We start from the raw sequence: 15178 nt of genomic DNA on the forward strand, positions 1-15178 counted from the left end.
CGAAAGGGGAAGTGTAAAAACATTAATAAGAGTTGGGAGACCAGAAGGGGGAGGGCTCATGCCCTGTGATGGTAGCAGAGCCCAACAGAAAGAAAGATCTCCTCTTCGTTCCTGACGAGGACTCGGCCAATGAAAAGCCATGGACTCTTGTTTACTATAGCCTTCCCAAATTCCTTTTCCCCTCTGTAAGAGCGTTTTCCTTTCCATTTTTGCTGGGGACTTGCACATGGCTTGCCATGGTTGCAGACCCATTCTCTGCTGATCCTGAATAAACCCATTTTTGTTGGAGAAATAACTGGAAGTCTATTTGTCTTAGGTCCACATCCCCCACCCTCACCAGCACCCCGTAGCAGACCTCTGGGCAGAACCAATGCCCATGCTCCCCGGTCACCCACACCAGCAACACGTTCAGAAAATACAGCTTAGTTTGTTCCACATGCTCATTTCATGACAGCTTGAACTGGGTGTGTGTGGGGGGCTGGTGGTCCACACGGACAGGGCTCCCACTTGGGAGGGGTGAGGACTTGGGGCAGCAGTGCATCTTCCACCTGGAAACATTCAGGGACCAGAACACCCACAGCATCTGGCTCAAATGGCACCCTCCATTTCCAGAGAGCAGAAGTGGGGGCCAGCTAATAGGATCAGGCATTTCTCGGCTGGAGGGGAAGGTACTCAAGGCCCAAGAGTCTGAAGATGTCTTCCTCTGAAGCCACGTGGAGAAACGTCTTCTGCAACAGAGTGCAAGCACGAGTGCTTGGGAGCCACTCCACCACCGCGGCAGCTTCCCGGAGACAGGTGTGGGGAGGAGGCTGGAAGGGCAGGCAGAGCCCAGCCCCGCGGTGGGGTGCTTCTTGAGTGCCCTGTGGGTCCCAGGCTGGAGGGCCCTGGGGCCGATGCAGACTGTGGGCTGGGCAGAGAGCCGTTCTCCCCACCCAGGCCTCCCGTCCCAGCAACACACCTGCCCCGGATCAAACAGACCATGGCTGTTCAGCCAGAGCCCTTCCGGCTCTCCTTCCAGCTGAAGCGGCACAGCTCCCGCTCAAAACGCTGGGGGAAGAGTGACTGCATCAGCAGGGCCACCAACCCCAGACCCCAGGGTGGCCGCAGCAGCACACTCCCTACCTTGGAGCCAGTCCAGCCGAGTAGCGCAGAGGGGAACTGGCTGATGGGGGTGACCACCAGGTGGTCGGGGTGGGGCAAGGCCTCTGGGCGCCCCTACAGCATCCCCTGGGGGTTGTGGCAGGTGGAAAATGCAGAAAGTCCCCTCGAAGGCATCCGTGGTGTGGCTCTGCCGGGGCAGGTGGGTGGGGTCGTCTGCCTGCCGGCTGCGCTGGTGCTGGTGGTACAGGACAAGGTCCTGGGGGAGAGCAGACATGGCCGGGCACCGCCATGTGGGGCTGGGACAGGAACCAGGATCCTGGCAGGACCGTCAGCGCGGGGAGCAGGAAGCCCTTCACCTGCTTCTTCAGGCAGTACATCACTCTGGGCAGCAGCCCTGCCTCCCGGCCCTCCTGGCGGTGGGTGATGAGGAAGTCCACGTCGTGGCCCTGAGGGGGCCAGTCTGACTCTCAGCCTCCGTGTTCTCCCGAATCCCTTCAGTGAGGGAAGGCCCACCTCAGTGGTCCCGCCTCAGATGCCTTCACTGGGAAGGGCCTGGAGCTGAGCCGGAGGGCGTGTGGAGCCCCCTGACCTCTGGAAGCCGCCGGTCAGCGCGACCGTGGCCCCAGGAAGGGCCTGCCCCATGGCTGCCTCCACCACCTGCTGCAGGGTCTCCACATCTGACCGCAGGATCCGGGTGCTCAGGTCCTGGTGGTGCTGGCGTCCTGTGGGCAGCACAGCTCTCCTGACCTGCCCAGCCCGGCCCTCTCTAGCTGTCTCCCACTACCCCCTCCTCTCCCTTAAATATCAAACGCTTATTCTGAAACAACTGTAGGCTCACATGCACTTGAAGGAAATAACAGAGGTCCCCTGTGCCCTCTGCCCAGTTCCCCGCAGCGGTAACATCTTGCAGAACTACTGTAGGTCACACCAGAATTCTGATGCTGACACAATCAAGATACAGACTATCCCTTTCAACGCCTCGGTTTTCCCATCCATAAAACGGGGCCGGGAGGTGATAAAGAGATGTGAAGATGGCTCTGCCGCTTAACAACACCTCGCTCTAGCCCGTGTCCACCTCCTCCCCTGTCAGAGGGATCACTGGGCCTTCCACACACACAGTTAGGAGAGGTTTACGTGAGGGAACAAACGGCCCCAGGCAGGATGCGCGCTCAGTAAGCGCTGCGGGCCTCTCCTGCGGGGAGAGAACACTGAACGGAACCGACGGATGCCACCATCACGCTCCACCGGACGCACGGCACTGTGGTCTCACGTCCTGCTGACCGGCCAGGAGACTCTCCCAGGACCCCCAGCTGGCCTCCCCTCCCCCAGACCCTGGGAAGATGTTCAAAGAGGCAACGAGTGCTGGTGTGGGGCTCCTTCAGCAGGGTCCCCGATCCAGGCCACACGGAGAGAACACAGAGTCTGTTCAACACCTGCGACCTGCTTGCCTCACGCCAAGGAGCTCACGGGATCCCATGCTTTACAGAGAACGTAATTCAGGCTCAGAGAAGTCAAGACTCAGGGCCACGGTCTCCTACCTAGTAAGCGGCAGAGATGGGACTCAAATCCAGGCCTGACAAACTCTCAAGTTCACGTTCTCTCCACCGCTCGGCACCACCTCCCACTAGCAGGCTCCTCACTGAGCCTCTCCCCACTGAGCACAGGTCCCCACGCCATCAGCCAGTGGGCCAAGGCACCAAGCAAGTGTGCCCAGGGCCCGGGCTGCTCTGACATGCCCTCCCCTCTACGGAATCAGGAGTAAGGGGTACATGCCTGGTCCAGGTCCAAGTCTAACCAGGAGGTCCTGAATGGCACAGCAGCTACTCTGACCATTATCGCTCACTGAGAAGGGGCTGCACCGGGTCCTGACTCCACTGGGTCAGGAAGCCCACCAAATAAAGATGCCCATCTTCACACTCACCCCGTTCCCTGCCACACAGGCAGCCACGAGCATATGCCATGCGTCAGAGCTAAGGGCTCCATGGTGTGGGAGGCTTTCAGGCACAGGTGCTTTGGGGAAGCCCAGGGCCCAGCGCTCCCAGAGGGCTCACCTGCTCTCTGCCGCTGCGTCAGTCTCTGGGGCTGCTCTCGGAGGTCGTCCAGCGTCCGCAGCCCCTCCTGGTACCACCGGTCAGCGGTCCTTACCCCGACCCCAAAGATCTGAGTGAAGAGCTGTTCTGAGGACGAGCACAGCAAACTTGGTCAGGAGCAAGCTCTTACAGCAAGATGCGGATGACGACACTGATCCGTGCAAGGTGTGTCCCAGGACAGCACCACTGCAGCGTTACACAAGTGGCCTCGTTAAGTCTTCGTCTGGCCGGGCAAGTGGCATCCCCACTCACATTCTTCAAGTTTAAGCAACGTGCTCAAGGCCACACAGCGAGTGCACAGGCAGGACTCAAACCCCGAGCCTGGCCTACACAGCCCACCCTCACAGGGGACGGCAGGGAAAGACCCCACGTGCTCCCTCCCCAGGCCTCGGTCCCCTCCTCGAGCAGGGTCTCTCCCCAGAACTTGTACAGTTCTAGCCTATGATTCCAACATCACCAAAGTAGGCGTCCTGACAGTCCGTTCATTCACTGGGAAAACCATACCATCCCACCCAACAGCAGCTGGGACTTATTACTGTGGCTCTGCCTCTTAACAGGCAGCAAAAAAGGGCAGTTAACAGCCAGGGGGTTGTTTTAGCAGGATCTGGAAGGAACAGGTTAGGGCTGGCTGGGGCTCTGTTCCAGGTTCAAACACGACAATTGCCACTGCCTGGCCACGGGTCAGCAGAGACGTCCAGGCCAGTGGAAACTAACTATGCTGCTGGAGCTGACCTCTCGTGGGGTGGCCAGCTGCCCTCACACGGGTATCCCACACACAGGGTGGGCGCTAGCAACTCACCTGTTTCTTCCTTGACTATAGCTCGTTGGACAGGGGTGGGCACTTGCCCTAGGCCAGCCACTCAGAGCCCCTCCCCGGGGACTTCTGAAACACAAGAGCAGGCCCAGGGGAGGAAGAACAGCTGGGTGGCACTCGTGTCCCTGAGCCCCACTTCCTGCAGACCAGCTGTAGCCTGCCCTTTTGGGACTGTGCTGGCCATCCTTCCCTAGATCCCCTGAACCAAGAGCATGAACTGGATGGGAAAGATGCTGAGAATAACCTAATCAAGTTGTTTATAATAGTAAACTTCTAACTGTTCACGTACTTCTCTCCTGGCCTGGATGCCTTCTGGGACTCAGGGGTACCCTGGGGGAGGTAGCAGATGGCTCTGCCCTCTCTCACCGCTTCTCCAGCCACCAATTCCTGTGTTGCCTCCACACCCCTGAGGCCCCGCCCCCCGTCCTTCACACAGGATTCCTCTCCCTTTTTGAAGCCCCACCCCCCCGACCAGTCACTGATCTGACAACCTCCAGCCACAAAACCCGGGTGTCTAAAGAGCCCGACCAAGGCATCCATAAGAGCTCTGGCAGCTCCGTTATCAGACCAGAAATGGGCGGGACCAGTGGGAAGGTGCACCGTGGACACAGGCAGGACGCCACCAAGAAAATGAGTACGTGAGATCACAAAAGTGGAGACACTGCGAGGGTGAGCAGCCCCACAGATTTAACGGTCCCCGTGGCACCCGGAAAAAGGTTCTGTTTTGTTCAGTATGCTCTGTGTAAAATGCCAGAGCATGTGATATACTTGAGAATATGCCATCAGTAGTCAAATAAGAACAGATGGTGCCGAGTGATCTAGAAAATTCCCTGTGCTCAAAACAAGCTTCTCGTCTGCCTCCATTTGGCTGCCTCGTGTACATCGGGTGTCGGCTGAACTGCCAGTTCCTCAGTGAGACCTTCTCTGACCCCGGGGGGGACCCACCGTCCCCACTGGCCACCTGACATGGCGTGAACCGTGTGCTGTGGCTCTGGGGGAGGACCGTGGAGTTCCGTGCCCCTGCCGGGGGCTGCCCTGCGTACCTTCATGGCCTGGTACCTCTCCGAGAGCCGGACTCTCTCCACCTCCTCACACACTCCGCGTTCCAGCAGCTCCTGTGGGAGAAGACAAAGCCTGACTGGAAAGAGGAGAGCTGGGGGCCCAAGGCCCAGCAGGGGGGTTTTGTGGGAGCAGGATCCCGGGGGACTTGGAAATGAAGACTGTGCCCAGGGAGCCTCCAAGCCCCTAGGGTGGGGAACGTGGGCCACCTCTCAGATAAATAGCAAGCCCTGGGATACGTAAACAACTGCTTTTAAAACATAGATGAATTCAACAAGACTTCATTTAAAAGCTTAAGTGGAGGGCTTCCCTGGTGGCACAGTGGTTGAGAGTCTGCCTGCCGATGCAGGGGACGCGGGTTCGTGCCCCAGTCTGGGAGGATCCCACATGCCGCTGAACGGCTGGGCCCGTGAGCCATGGCCGCTGAGCCTGCGCGTCCCGAGCCTGTGCTCTGCAACGGGAGAGGCCGCAACAGTGAGAGGCCCGCATACCGTAAAAAAAAAAAAAAGCTTAAGTGGGGCTTCCCTGCTGGCGCAGTGGTTGAGAGTCCGCCTGCTGATGCAGGAGACACGGGTTCGTGCCCCGGTCCGGGAGGATCCCACATGCCGCGGAGCGGCTGGGCCCATGAGTCATGGCTGCTGAGCCTGCGCGTCGAGAGCCTGTGCTCCGCAATAGGAGAGGCCACAGCAGTGAGAGGCCCACGTACTGGGGAAAAAAAAAAAGCTTAAGTGAATTCAGAAGTATCTTTTCCATCGTGATATATTCGCTCAGTGGTAAGTGTACAAAAGGACAACTTCACATTTTGGGTCCTCAAATACTTCGCGTTGTAAATAGAGGTGCACGTGCTCAGGGGTCCTCTTCCACCATCCTGGACAGTCTGAGCTGATCCAAGTGGTGCCAGCTACCAGCCTGCCAGGCTCCCGGCAGCTCCCTTGGCTGAGTTCCCTCGGTCCCCCTAGGGCAGGTGCTGTGGCCCCAATTTACACGTGAGGAATCTGAGTGAAGAGGGTGGCCGGCCGCAGCTGGGCTCTGAGCCACCAAGCCACCTGCCCTCGCCAGGCCCTGAGACCCCCTCGCCTCCCCCCCACCCCGCCCTGCTAAGTGCGGGGAGCACCGACCTGGACGATCCTGCACGAGTGTTCTCCAAAGTGGGCCAGGCCACGCAGCTGGCTCAGGGCCGTGACCGGGCTGGGAAGGACCTTGAGCGCTGAGGCCGCTCCGCACAAGGAGAGTTGGCGGCCCTCACTGCTGGCAAAGCCCGCGGCCTCCACCAGCATCTCCAGAGCCTCCTGCAAGGAGGGGCCCTTGGGGAGGGGCAGGGATGGCGGGGTACCTCACCCCACCCCTCCCTCCAAGGCTGGGACAGGGGAAGGCCTGGTCCCATCCCAGGGAGGCAGGGGACCCAGGGCTCACTGAGAGGTCGGCATGGTGGTGCGTGAGGGGTGTGGGGCGCTGGCAGGCACAGGGCAGCCTCCATGCTGGGCGTGGCGGCCCCTTCCCACACACAGCCACCTGGGGAAGGGTAATATACAGGCCACTTCGAGGCTGCAGGGTGGGCAGGGGCCAAGGAAGCCCCCCGGAGCCCTGCCTCTCCTGGGTGGTCACCTAGGGCTCTCGGGACAGACGGGGCCGACCCTCCGAGGGCACAACTGCCAAAGGCACGGGGCAGAGACCAGAGTGGCGCGAGTGGCACCACCTGCCCCGCACGTGCTGTGTGTGCCCCACCTCCCGGAACCCCCTCCGGAGTGGGCTGGGCTGCCTGTCACCCCCACTCCACAGACGGGGACACCGAGGCCTCGTGGCTCACAGGCAGAGTCAGGATTTGAATGCGGGCAGCCCTGCTCGGAGCCCACACCTGCAGCCCCCGGCTGTGCTCACCCAGGAAGCACAGAGGTGGGCGGAGGCCATGAACCTCACAGCACCCCGAGGACAGCCTCCTGCTGGCCCCACTTGGGGTCACAGTCTCATCCACTTGGTTAAGCAACAAAGGCCTAAAGATGCTAAAAATAAGTGGATCTCAAGAAAGTTTGCACCAATGGTGAGAAGAGAAGCGGGAACGGCCTGGCTTCCCAGGGCCCCTTGGTGGTCTGGGCTGAGCCCTCACCGCCCACCTCATGTGAAGAACACTGAGGCACGGCTGCCGTGTCACCTGGCGTCACCTGTCCCAGCTGAGCTCTGGCCTGCGCTGGGGCCTTCTTTGGGGCTCCACCCTCATCCTTCACCCAGCTCACCTCCAGGCAGTGCCGGCACTCCACAGAGACTGGCTGCCCAGCCGCCATGCTCTCCGTGAACCAGCTTACGTCTAAGAGCACTGGGCGGGTGCATCCTGGGTGAAGGGCCGCCGTCCTGCGCTCCTGCTGGCAGACGGCCTCCTCTGCTGAGGTCCCCTCCATCACGACGTGTGTCACCTCTGAGCTGGGTGGAGGGAAAAAGAGGAAGTGAGGCCCAGAACCCTTTCCCAGACCTGCCATTCTTCCTGCTTCACTCCATGCCTCCAGGCCTTTGCTGTTACTATCCCCTCTGCCTGGTGACCACCTATTCATTCTTCAGAAAGACCTCCCAGCCCCTCCGCCTGGCAGGCAAACATCTCCACCACTCCAGCATCTGCAGAGCTGTGCGTGGTTCTCGGCTCTAGCTATGATGACAAGACCAACCCTTTTTTGTGTTAACTTGTCTGTCTCCCTCTCCCCCCAACCCCAGAGGAAGGAGAGGCCAGGGGTACAGGGGCCAGGACCAGGAGGGGGTCTTCATCGAAGTGCTGGAGACAGACTGCTTGGGTTTGAACCTCAGCTCTGCCACACACTTGCTATGTGCCCTTGGGCACATCACTTATCTCTGTACTTTGACTGCCTCATCCACAGAGCAGAGATAATAACATATCTATTTTGCAGGGTTGCTGCAAAGATTAAATGAGCTAATAAGCAAAACGGCTTAGACAGTGCCCAGTACACTCTAGGCCGTGGTCATCATCCTCTCCTGAGTGGGTCTGCTGCACCCCTGGGAATGGTTAACTAAGCTTCAGGGGGACTGGCCCCTGATTCACTTGCTCTTTCAACTTCAAAACCATGGGAACTCTCCTCCCTTACTTTCAGCATTGCTTCTGTAGTGGTTTTGTTTTTGTTTGGTTTTCTTCTACTCTTTGAGCCTCACTCAAGTCACTTTCTCAGCCCTGAGGAGAGAAATCAGTTTAGCTAACAGGGCAAGATGAATTCACCTAAGGAAGGACTGTTAACCACCGCTACACTCACATGGCCCTTTATAAAGCCTCCGGCATACACATTCTCTCCTTGTCCTACAGAAACACTCCTGGCTCTAACTGCTAACACCCTTTTACAAAAGAGGAAATCGACAGGAAGGCTATATGACCATGAAATGCCAGGGCTAACTTGGAATCCAGACACCTCTGGTGCCCCTCCGCTCCGGGGTCAGCTGCGTGGGAGTCGTTTCAGATCTTAATATCCTCAGCAGTAAGGAAACACCATCCGTGAATGTGGCTGCAAAGCTGCAGAGTTCCGAGCACGGGCATCTGTGTTCAGGCCATCACGCCACTCAGCAGCATCCCCCGGCCCACCGGGCGCGACGGCATGGTGATACCTATACGGGTGTGCCACGTTCCCCGGTGAGGCGAGGCCGTGGGCGCCGGAACCGCCCCGCGCCCCTCGGAAAGGTCGGCCCTAGGAAAGCGGTCTCGCCTTGCGGCAAGCTTCGCCACGACCTCGCACCTGTAGGCGTCCATGACGCGGAAGCCCTTGGAGAGAGCCAGGCGTGTGAGGAAGGCCAGGCGGTTGCGGCCCATGCGTGGCTCAGCCAGTGACCCCAGGGAAGCGTGCCGCGGAGGAGAGGTGGGTGTCCGGGGGTCCCGACCCGCGCTCGCCGCCGTTTTGGTAGCATTCGACCCCTGGCCGCGGGTGGCGCCCGGCGAAAGCAGAAGGAAGCTGGACAGAAGCCGGAAGGAAGGCGGGCGGAAGCCGCACGGAAGCCGGAAGCCAGCGGGCGGAAGCCAGCGGGCGGAAGCCAGCGGGCGGAAGCCGACTGGAAGGGGAAGTGGCGCCCGGCCACTCAAGGAGGCAGGCCCCGCCCCATGCAAATTAAGTCTCTGGGCGGATTTCGCCCCCAGGGTCGTTTGGAGCGAGGTAGAGGTCCCGGGGTTCCACCTGATTGGGTGTTCCGGCCTCTCAGCGACAGAGGCCCCGCCTCTATGCAAATACAACCAGAGCACACGCCTTTTATTTAACTTACACTCGCGGAAAGTCCCGTCCCATCCTTGGGATCACCCGGGAAGAGAGACTGGGTTGGAGGGTAGGGGGGTCGGGTAAAAGGGGTGCGGGCAGAAGCTGGAAGGGAGGAGGCGGAGGTTAGGGAAGTCGTCCTCGGAGGCTAAGAGGGGAGATCGAGGTGGGGGTATCCGGGGATCCGTCCTCGGCGCGTGGGGGGAGGGGGATGTTAGTGGTGGGTCCTTGGCGGGTAGGAGAGGGATCCGTTCTCAGCAGGAAAGGAGTAGCCGCCCCAGCCCCTGCTATTCGCCCCCTCCGACTGGGTCGGGCTGGACCGATGGGCCCCGGAAACCTGGCGGCGCCGGGCCCCTGGATAGCGGGCCCGGGCAGATGAGCGAGTGAGCGTGCTGGTGGAGCGACCGCTTCAAACCCCTGGAAAGGGTTTTCAGTCTTTCTCAATCGAATGGCGTTAAGGACGACTGGCCGGCCATTTGGAAAAATGGAAGTTGGATCCCTCCCTTACTGTTTAACACCAAGATAAAATCCAGATGGATCAAATATTAAAATCTAAAAAAGAAAAAAAAAATGTACTGGGGAGTCGATGAATGTTTTTATGGTCTAAAGTATCACAATAAACCTGAAGACACTAAAGGAAAAGAATGATAAACTTGAAGACATGCAAATTTAAAATGTATTTAAACATTAAAAGGCAAACCAGGGGAAGAGTGTGACACATTTTGAATTTAAATCTAATTCCTGTAATTATGAAATTGTCCACGGATTAATAAGGAAAAGAGGACAAGCAAGAACACCAGTAGGCAATTTACAGAGGAAATGCTACTCAAAAACATACCAGATTCCATGACTCGTCCAATCAGGGAAGGGCAAACTTAAATGAGAGTATCTTCACTTATCGCATTATCCGACGTTTATGAAATTGATCACACATGAGGGAACTGGCAGATTGTAGGAGGGACTTTTTGGAAGCCAATTTAGCAACCATAGCCAACAAAATGAAAACAAAAATCTCACCCAGCAATTCCTTTTCCAAGATTGGTATTGTGTTGAATCCCTAGACCAGGTTGGGAAAGCTGACATCTTGACAACATCAAGTGTTCCTGTATGTCTCTCATATTTTCAGACACTATGCTTTGGAATCTCTTTGTTATGCTATGTGATCTCCTCAGTCTTCCCTGCCTGCGGCACAGGGCTGAAGCAGGCTGGTGCCTCAGCCCAGGCCTCCTCTCAGCCTCCACACCAGCTCCTGACCTGCCCTCCTGGGCCCAGGACACACACCCTGGCTGGGAGGCCTGGGATGCAGCCCCTCTGTCATTTGCTGTGCTCATTTCTCCTCCTGCCATCTGGGAAGGGGGAGCTCCCAGGCTCTCTGTAAGGAGTCCGTGTTCCCCATCTGTGGGTTCTGCCTTTCCTCAGAGAGCAGCAGCCTACCCCTGAAACAATTTCCATTCTTCTTGATGGCCTCTGTCTCCATCCCAGGCACCTGGGTTCTCTCTTGGGGCGGCAGAGGCAGCTTTTTTTTTTTGCGGTACACGGGCCTCTCACCGCTGTGGCCCCTCCCGTTGCGGAGCACAGGCTCCGGACGCTCAGGCTCAGCGGCCATGGCTCACGGGCCCAGCCGCCCCGCGGCATGTGGGATCTTCCCGGACCGTGGCACGAACCCGTGTCCCCTGCAACGGCAGGCGGACTCCCAACCACTGCGCCACCAGGGACGCCCCAGAGGCAGCTTTTAATGACCCATCGCACCTGAATACTTAAAATACTGGGCAACTTGCAAAAATGAGGATTTCTACAGGCCCAGGGAAGTTTTGTGAGGGGTGATCCTCAGTGCCCACTGAGTGGAGGCCTGGGCACAGGTGGGCAAAGCCACAGCATCGATGGTTGGCGTGCTCCTCTCCTCCCCTCCCTGGACCACCAGGTCACTGTCCATCCAGCTGGGAAGCGGAGACCTCAGCCCTCTATCTCCAATAAACCTGGCTTGGGGTTCCCAAATGTCTAAGTCCCCAGCTCCCTGCTGCCCACGCTGAGACCACCCCCCCAAAAAAAGTCAGAGGCTGCACAGATGATCTCCTGGCTGGGCCTTCTCAGCGGCCCTGAGGGTGGCAGTCCTCCCCTGTGTTCTGCACTGTGCTTTCCCATGCTGTGTTTTGGATTAGTTTTACCCAGATGTATGAGCTTGCATTTTTCCAAGATGAATCTCATCTAGCTATTTCCTGTTCCCACTTCCAGTTCAGAAAAGGCCCCTGGGAGTGATTTTTCAGTCCTCGTGACCTTCATAAAACCTCCCCATAGAGCACCGTCTTTGAAGTCCGCTTCAGTGCTGTTGGCGCCTGTCCTTGGCCTGTGGGGCTGGGACTCTGCCTGGCTCTGAGGCCCAACCCCCCACCAATTCCCATCTCCTGCGGGTTACTTGCCAGCTGCATTCCAGAGGGTGTGTGGTCAGCCTGCTGATGCTGTCGGACTGGAGCTCCTGAGGACCACCGGCCCAAAGTTCTGGCCTCTAGTGCCACTCCCTGGACCTTCCTGAGCTACCCACTGCATCACTGTGGGTTTGGGCTATCTGGTGCATCAGTCTGCCCAGGCTGACAGAACAAAATACCACAGACAGGACAGCCTAAACAAAAGAAACATTTCTTATTGTTCTAGAGGCTGGAAATCCAGGATTAAGGTGCTGGCAGGCAGCTTTCATTCTGAGGCCTTCTCTCTTGGCTTGTAGGCGGCCACCATCTCTCTGTGTGTCTACACGATCTCTTTGTGTGCTCGTGGAAAGGGAGAGAAAGAGATCTCTTCCTCTTCTTATAAGGCCACCAGTCGTATCAAATTAGGACCACACCCCTGTGACGTCATTTAACCATATTACTCCTAAAAGGCCTTTCTCCAAATACAGTCACATTGGGGGTTAGGGCTGCAACATATGAATCTGAGGGAACACAATTCAGTTCATAGTACCTGGCGTATTTGGTCCTGTGCTGCTGTAACAAATTACCACAAACTGGGGGCTTGAAACAACAGAAATTTATTCTTGTAGTTCTGAAGCCTGGAATTCTAAGATCAAGGCGTTAGCAGGGCTGTGTTCCCTCTGAAAGTTCTAGTGGAAGATCCTTCCCACCTCCTGTAGCTCCTAGTGGCTCCTGGCATTCCTGGGCTTGCGGCTGCATCCCTCTGGACTCTGCCCCATCCCCAACCCAATGGCTGCCTTCCCTCTGTCCCTTCTCCTTTTCTTATATATATATATATATATTTTTTAATTTATTTTTACTTTCTGGCCACGCTGCACGGCATGCGGGATCTTGGTTCTCCAGCCAGGTTCAAACCCGTGCCCCCTGCAGTGGAAGCGCAGAGTCTTAACCACTGGACCACCAGGGAAGTGCCCCCCCCACCTTTTCTTATAAAGGCACCAGTCATTGAATTTAAGGCCCACACTTAGTTCAGGATGACCTCATCATGAAATTCTTAATTACATCTGCAAAGACCCTTATTCCAAATGTGGTCACAGTCTGAGGTTCCTCATGGGCATGAATTTGGCGGGGGGGGCACCATTCAATCTACTACCCTGAGTCCACACCTCCGACCCAGGCTCAGCCCTGGACTCTGCTGACAGGTTCCATGGCCCATCATGGATCTCTGCAAAAATCCGTCAGAGCTGCAGGATGTAGTTTCTGATAGGAATAGATGTGCTCATGCCAGGGACTGTGGCTTGCCATGGGCCTGCCAGGTTATGTGACCAAAGGAGATGCTTTATTTTTGAGAAACTATACTGTCTTTTAAGGAAAAGGTGGGTCCCTTTGCTTGTTGGATGGTGTCTAAGTCTGGTCAGGCAGCTATAATGAATACCACAGGTTGGGTGACTTGAAAAAAACAGACATTAATTTCTCACAGTTCTGGAGGCTGGACATGTGGAATCAGGGTGCTGGAAGATTCAGTGTTGGTGAGGGCCCGCTACCAAGCTGCAGATTTTTCACTGTATCCTCATATGTCAGAGGGGGTGAGACATGGTGCCTCTTTTATAAGGGCACTAATCCCAGCTACGAGAGCCCCATCCTCATGACCTAATCACCTCCAGGAGGCCCCACCTCCTAACACTAGCACCTTGGGCATCAGGATTCCAACATGTGGATTTAGGGGAGGGGGGGACACAAACAGATGGGCTCTGTGTAAGAAGGAGGTGGGGGGATTGGAGGCCTGGGGCAAGATCTGGAGTGGGAAGCCTGGGCCAAGGGGTAGAGAAGAATCCCTGACTCCCTCCCACCATGGGGACTTGGCCTAAGAATGATGGAAAAGAGATAGATGTGTCCTTAAAATGAAGGCTCTTAGCGTTCATTTGTCCAACCAGCCCTGATTCAGCATGGTTGGTAATCCTTAGGGGAAGGGCTAAGTGGTCTGGAAGAATTACGAGAAGAGGGATGTTTGCTGAACCAAACTCCGTCACAAATTGACACAACTGTCTACCCTTTCCACCACAGGCAATTCCACTGATATTAAGGCAGAATATGACATTATTACATTCTTGAGTGAACAGACCCAATGTCATTTAGGTATTTTCCAATTTACTACTGTTATTGAAATAAAACAGAGATATGACTGTGGGGAGTTCCAGCTTATCGGCTTCAAGGAGAGCCCTGGGCTGGAAAGTTTGGCTGAATGTCCAAGGTTGTCATGGACGGTGGCCCACGGGGTGGAGGGTATTGAGAGGCCAGATAGGGAGGCAGCAGCCTGCCCCAGGATGTGGGGCAGGTCAAGGTCAGAGTCTGTCCTTCACTGGAGGAAAGGGGGGCGGGCGGTTAGCTCAGGAGGGTGTCCGTGGTCAGGGCCGCATGCAGATGGAAAAGGATGGAATCTGGGTATAGTGGGGCGGGGGGGATCCTAGTCAGTACAACTACTGACATTTATGGAGGGCTTGGTATAGGCCATGTATTGTGTTAATTATTTGTTCTATTACATTTTTATTCTCTCCCCAGTTGTATGGAATTGGTACTGCTATTACTTCCCCCATTTTACAGATAGAAGAACTGAGGCCGAGAGCCCAAGTACTCTTTCCAAGTTTACAGTGCATACAGAGGCACAATTATGATTTAAACAGTGGCTGTGACTTCTGAGCCAGCCTCTCAACCATGGATTCAACAGAATTGTGTTGCGCACCAAGCTCTGCCCTAAGTGCAGGGGGTACAGACATAAGACGCACAGAAGGACCTGCCTTCATTCCATTTTTGTAGAGGCAAGACAGACAGACAAATAAGGAGAATGCACACGGTGCCGGGTGGTGCCATGGGGCACAGAGGGCATGGCTGAACCAATCCCTTCGGCGTGCACACCCTTCTCCAATCGTGCCTCTGATGCTCTCCCCGGCAAGAGGTGGGGTCTATCCCCTCCTTTTAATAGGGGGCCGGCCCTGGAACTTTCTTGGACCAACAGAAGGCAGCAGAAGCGACATTGTGGGATGGGTGGGCTCAGCCTGACGAGGGCACACAGCTTCCATTTCTGCCCTCTTGGAAGGCAACGGTCACGGAAAGAGGTTCAGGCTGCACCGTGGGTGCTGGGAACCACGTGAATAGAGAACCAGTAGCCCTCGGGACAGCAGCTTCCGGCTGACGTCTTAAAGCAGCGGTGCTAGATCATTCCTCATGATTCTGTGAGCAGACTCCTGCATGTGGCGTCAGCCGACTCCTCCCCCATGCAATGGCTCACAGAATGGTAAGGAATGATGTAGCACCGCTGCTTTAAGACAAATCAGCTTTAGGGCATTTTGTCACACAGCCACAGATAACTGAGAGGATGGGAGAAGGGCAAAGTGCCATGGAGAGAACTAAAGTCAGGGCAGGGGGGGACTTCCCTGGTGGCGCCGTGATTAAGAATCCACCTGCCAATGCAGGGCACGTGGCTTC

The 15178-nt window shown here is 56.6% G+C and overlaps 1 protein-coding gene across 1 annotated transcript; it reads right to left on the reverse strand.

Annotated features, from left to right (window-relative positions):
* Positions 1-509: 509 nt before the first annotated feature.
* POLM (DNA polymerase mu) lies at positions 510-8955 on the reverse strand. Its single transcript, XM_032643179.1, is given in 14 exon segments — positions 510-728; positions 959-1003; positions 1006-1047; positions 1123-1183; positions 1185-1357; positions 1458-1547; positions 1654-1823; positions 3153-3273; positions 5049-5120; positions 6183-6353; positions 6478-6576; positions 7296-7479; positions 8787-8916; positions 8919-8955. Coding segments are annotated over 14 exon segments (1482 nt in total). The 3' UTR covers positions 510-641.
* Between the last annotated feature and the right edge of the window lie 6223 nt (positions 8956-15178).

This window comes from Phocoena sinus, chromosome 9, assembly GCF_008692025.1.
Source record: "Phocoena sinus isolate mPhoSin1 chromosome 9, mPhoSin1.pri, whole genome shotgun sequence".
Lineage (NCBI taxonomy): Eukaryota > Metazoa > Chordata > Mammalia > Artiodactyla > Phocoenidae > Phocoena > Phocoena sinus.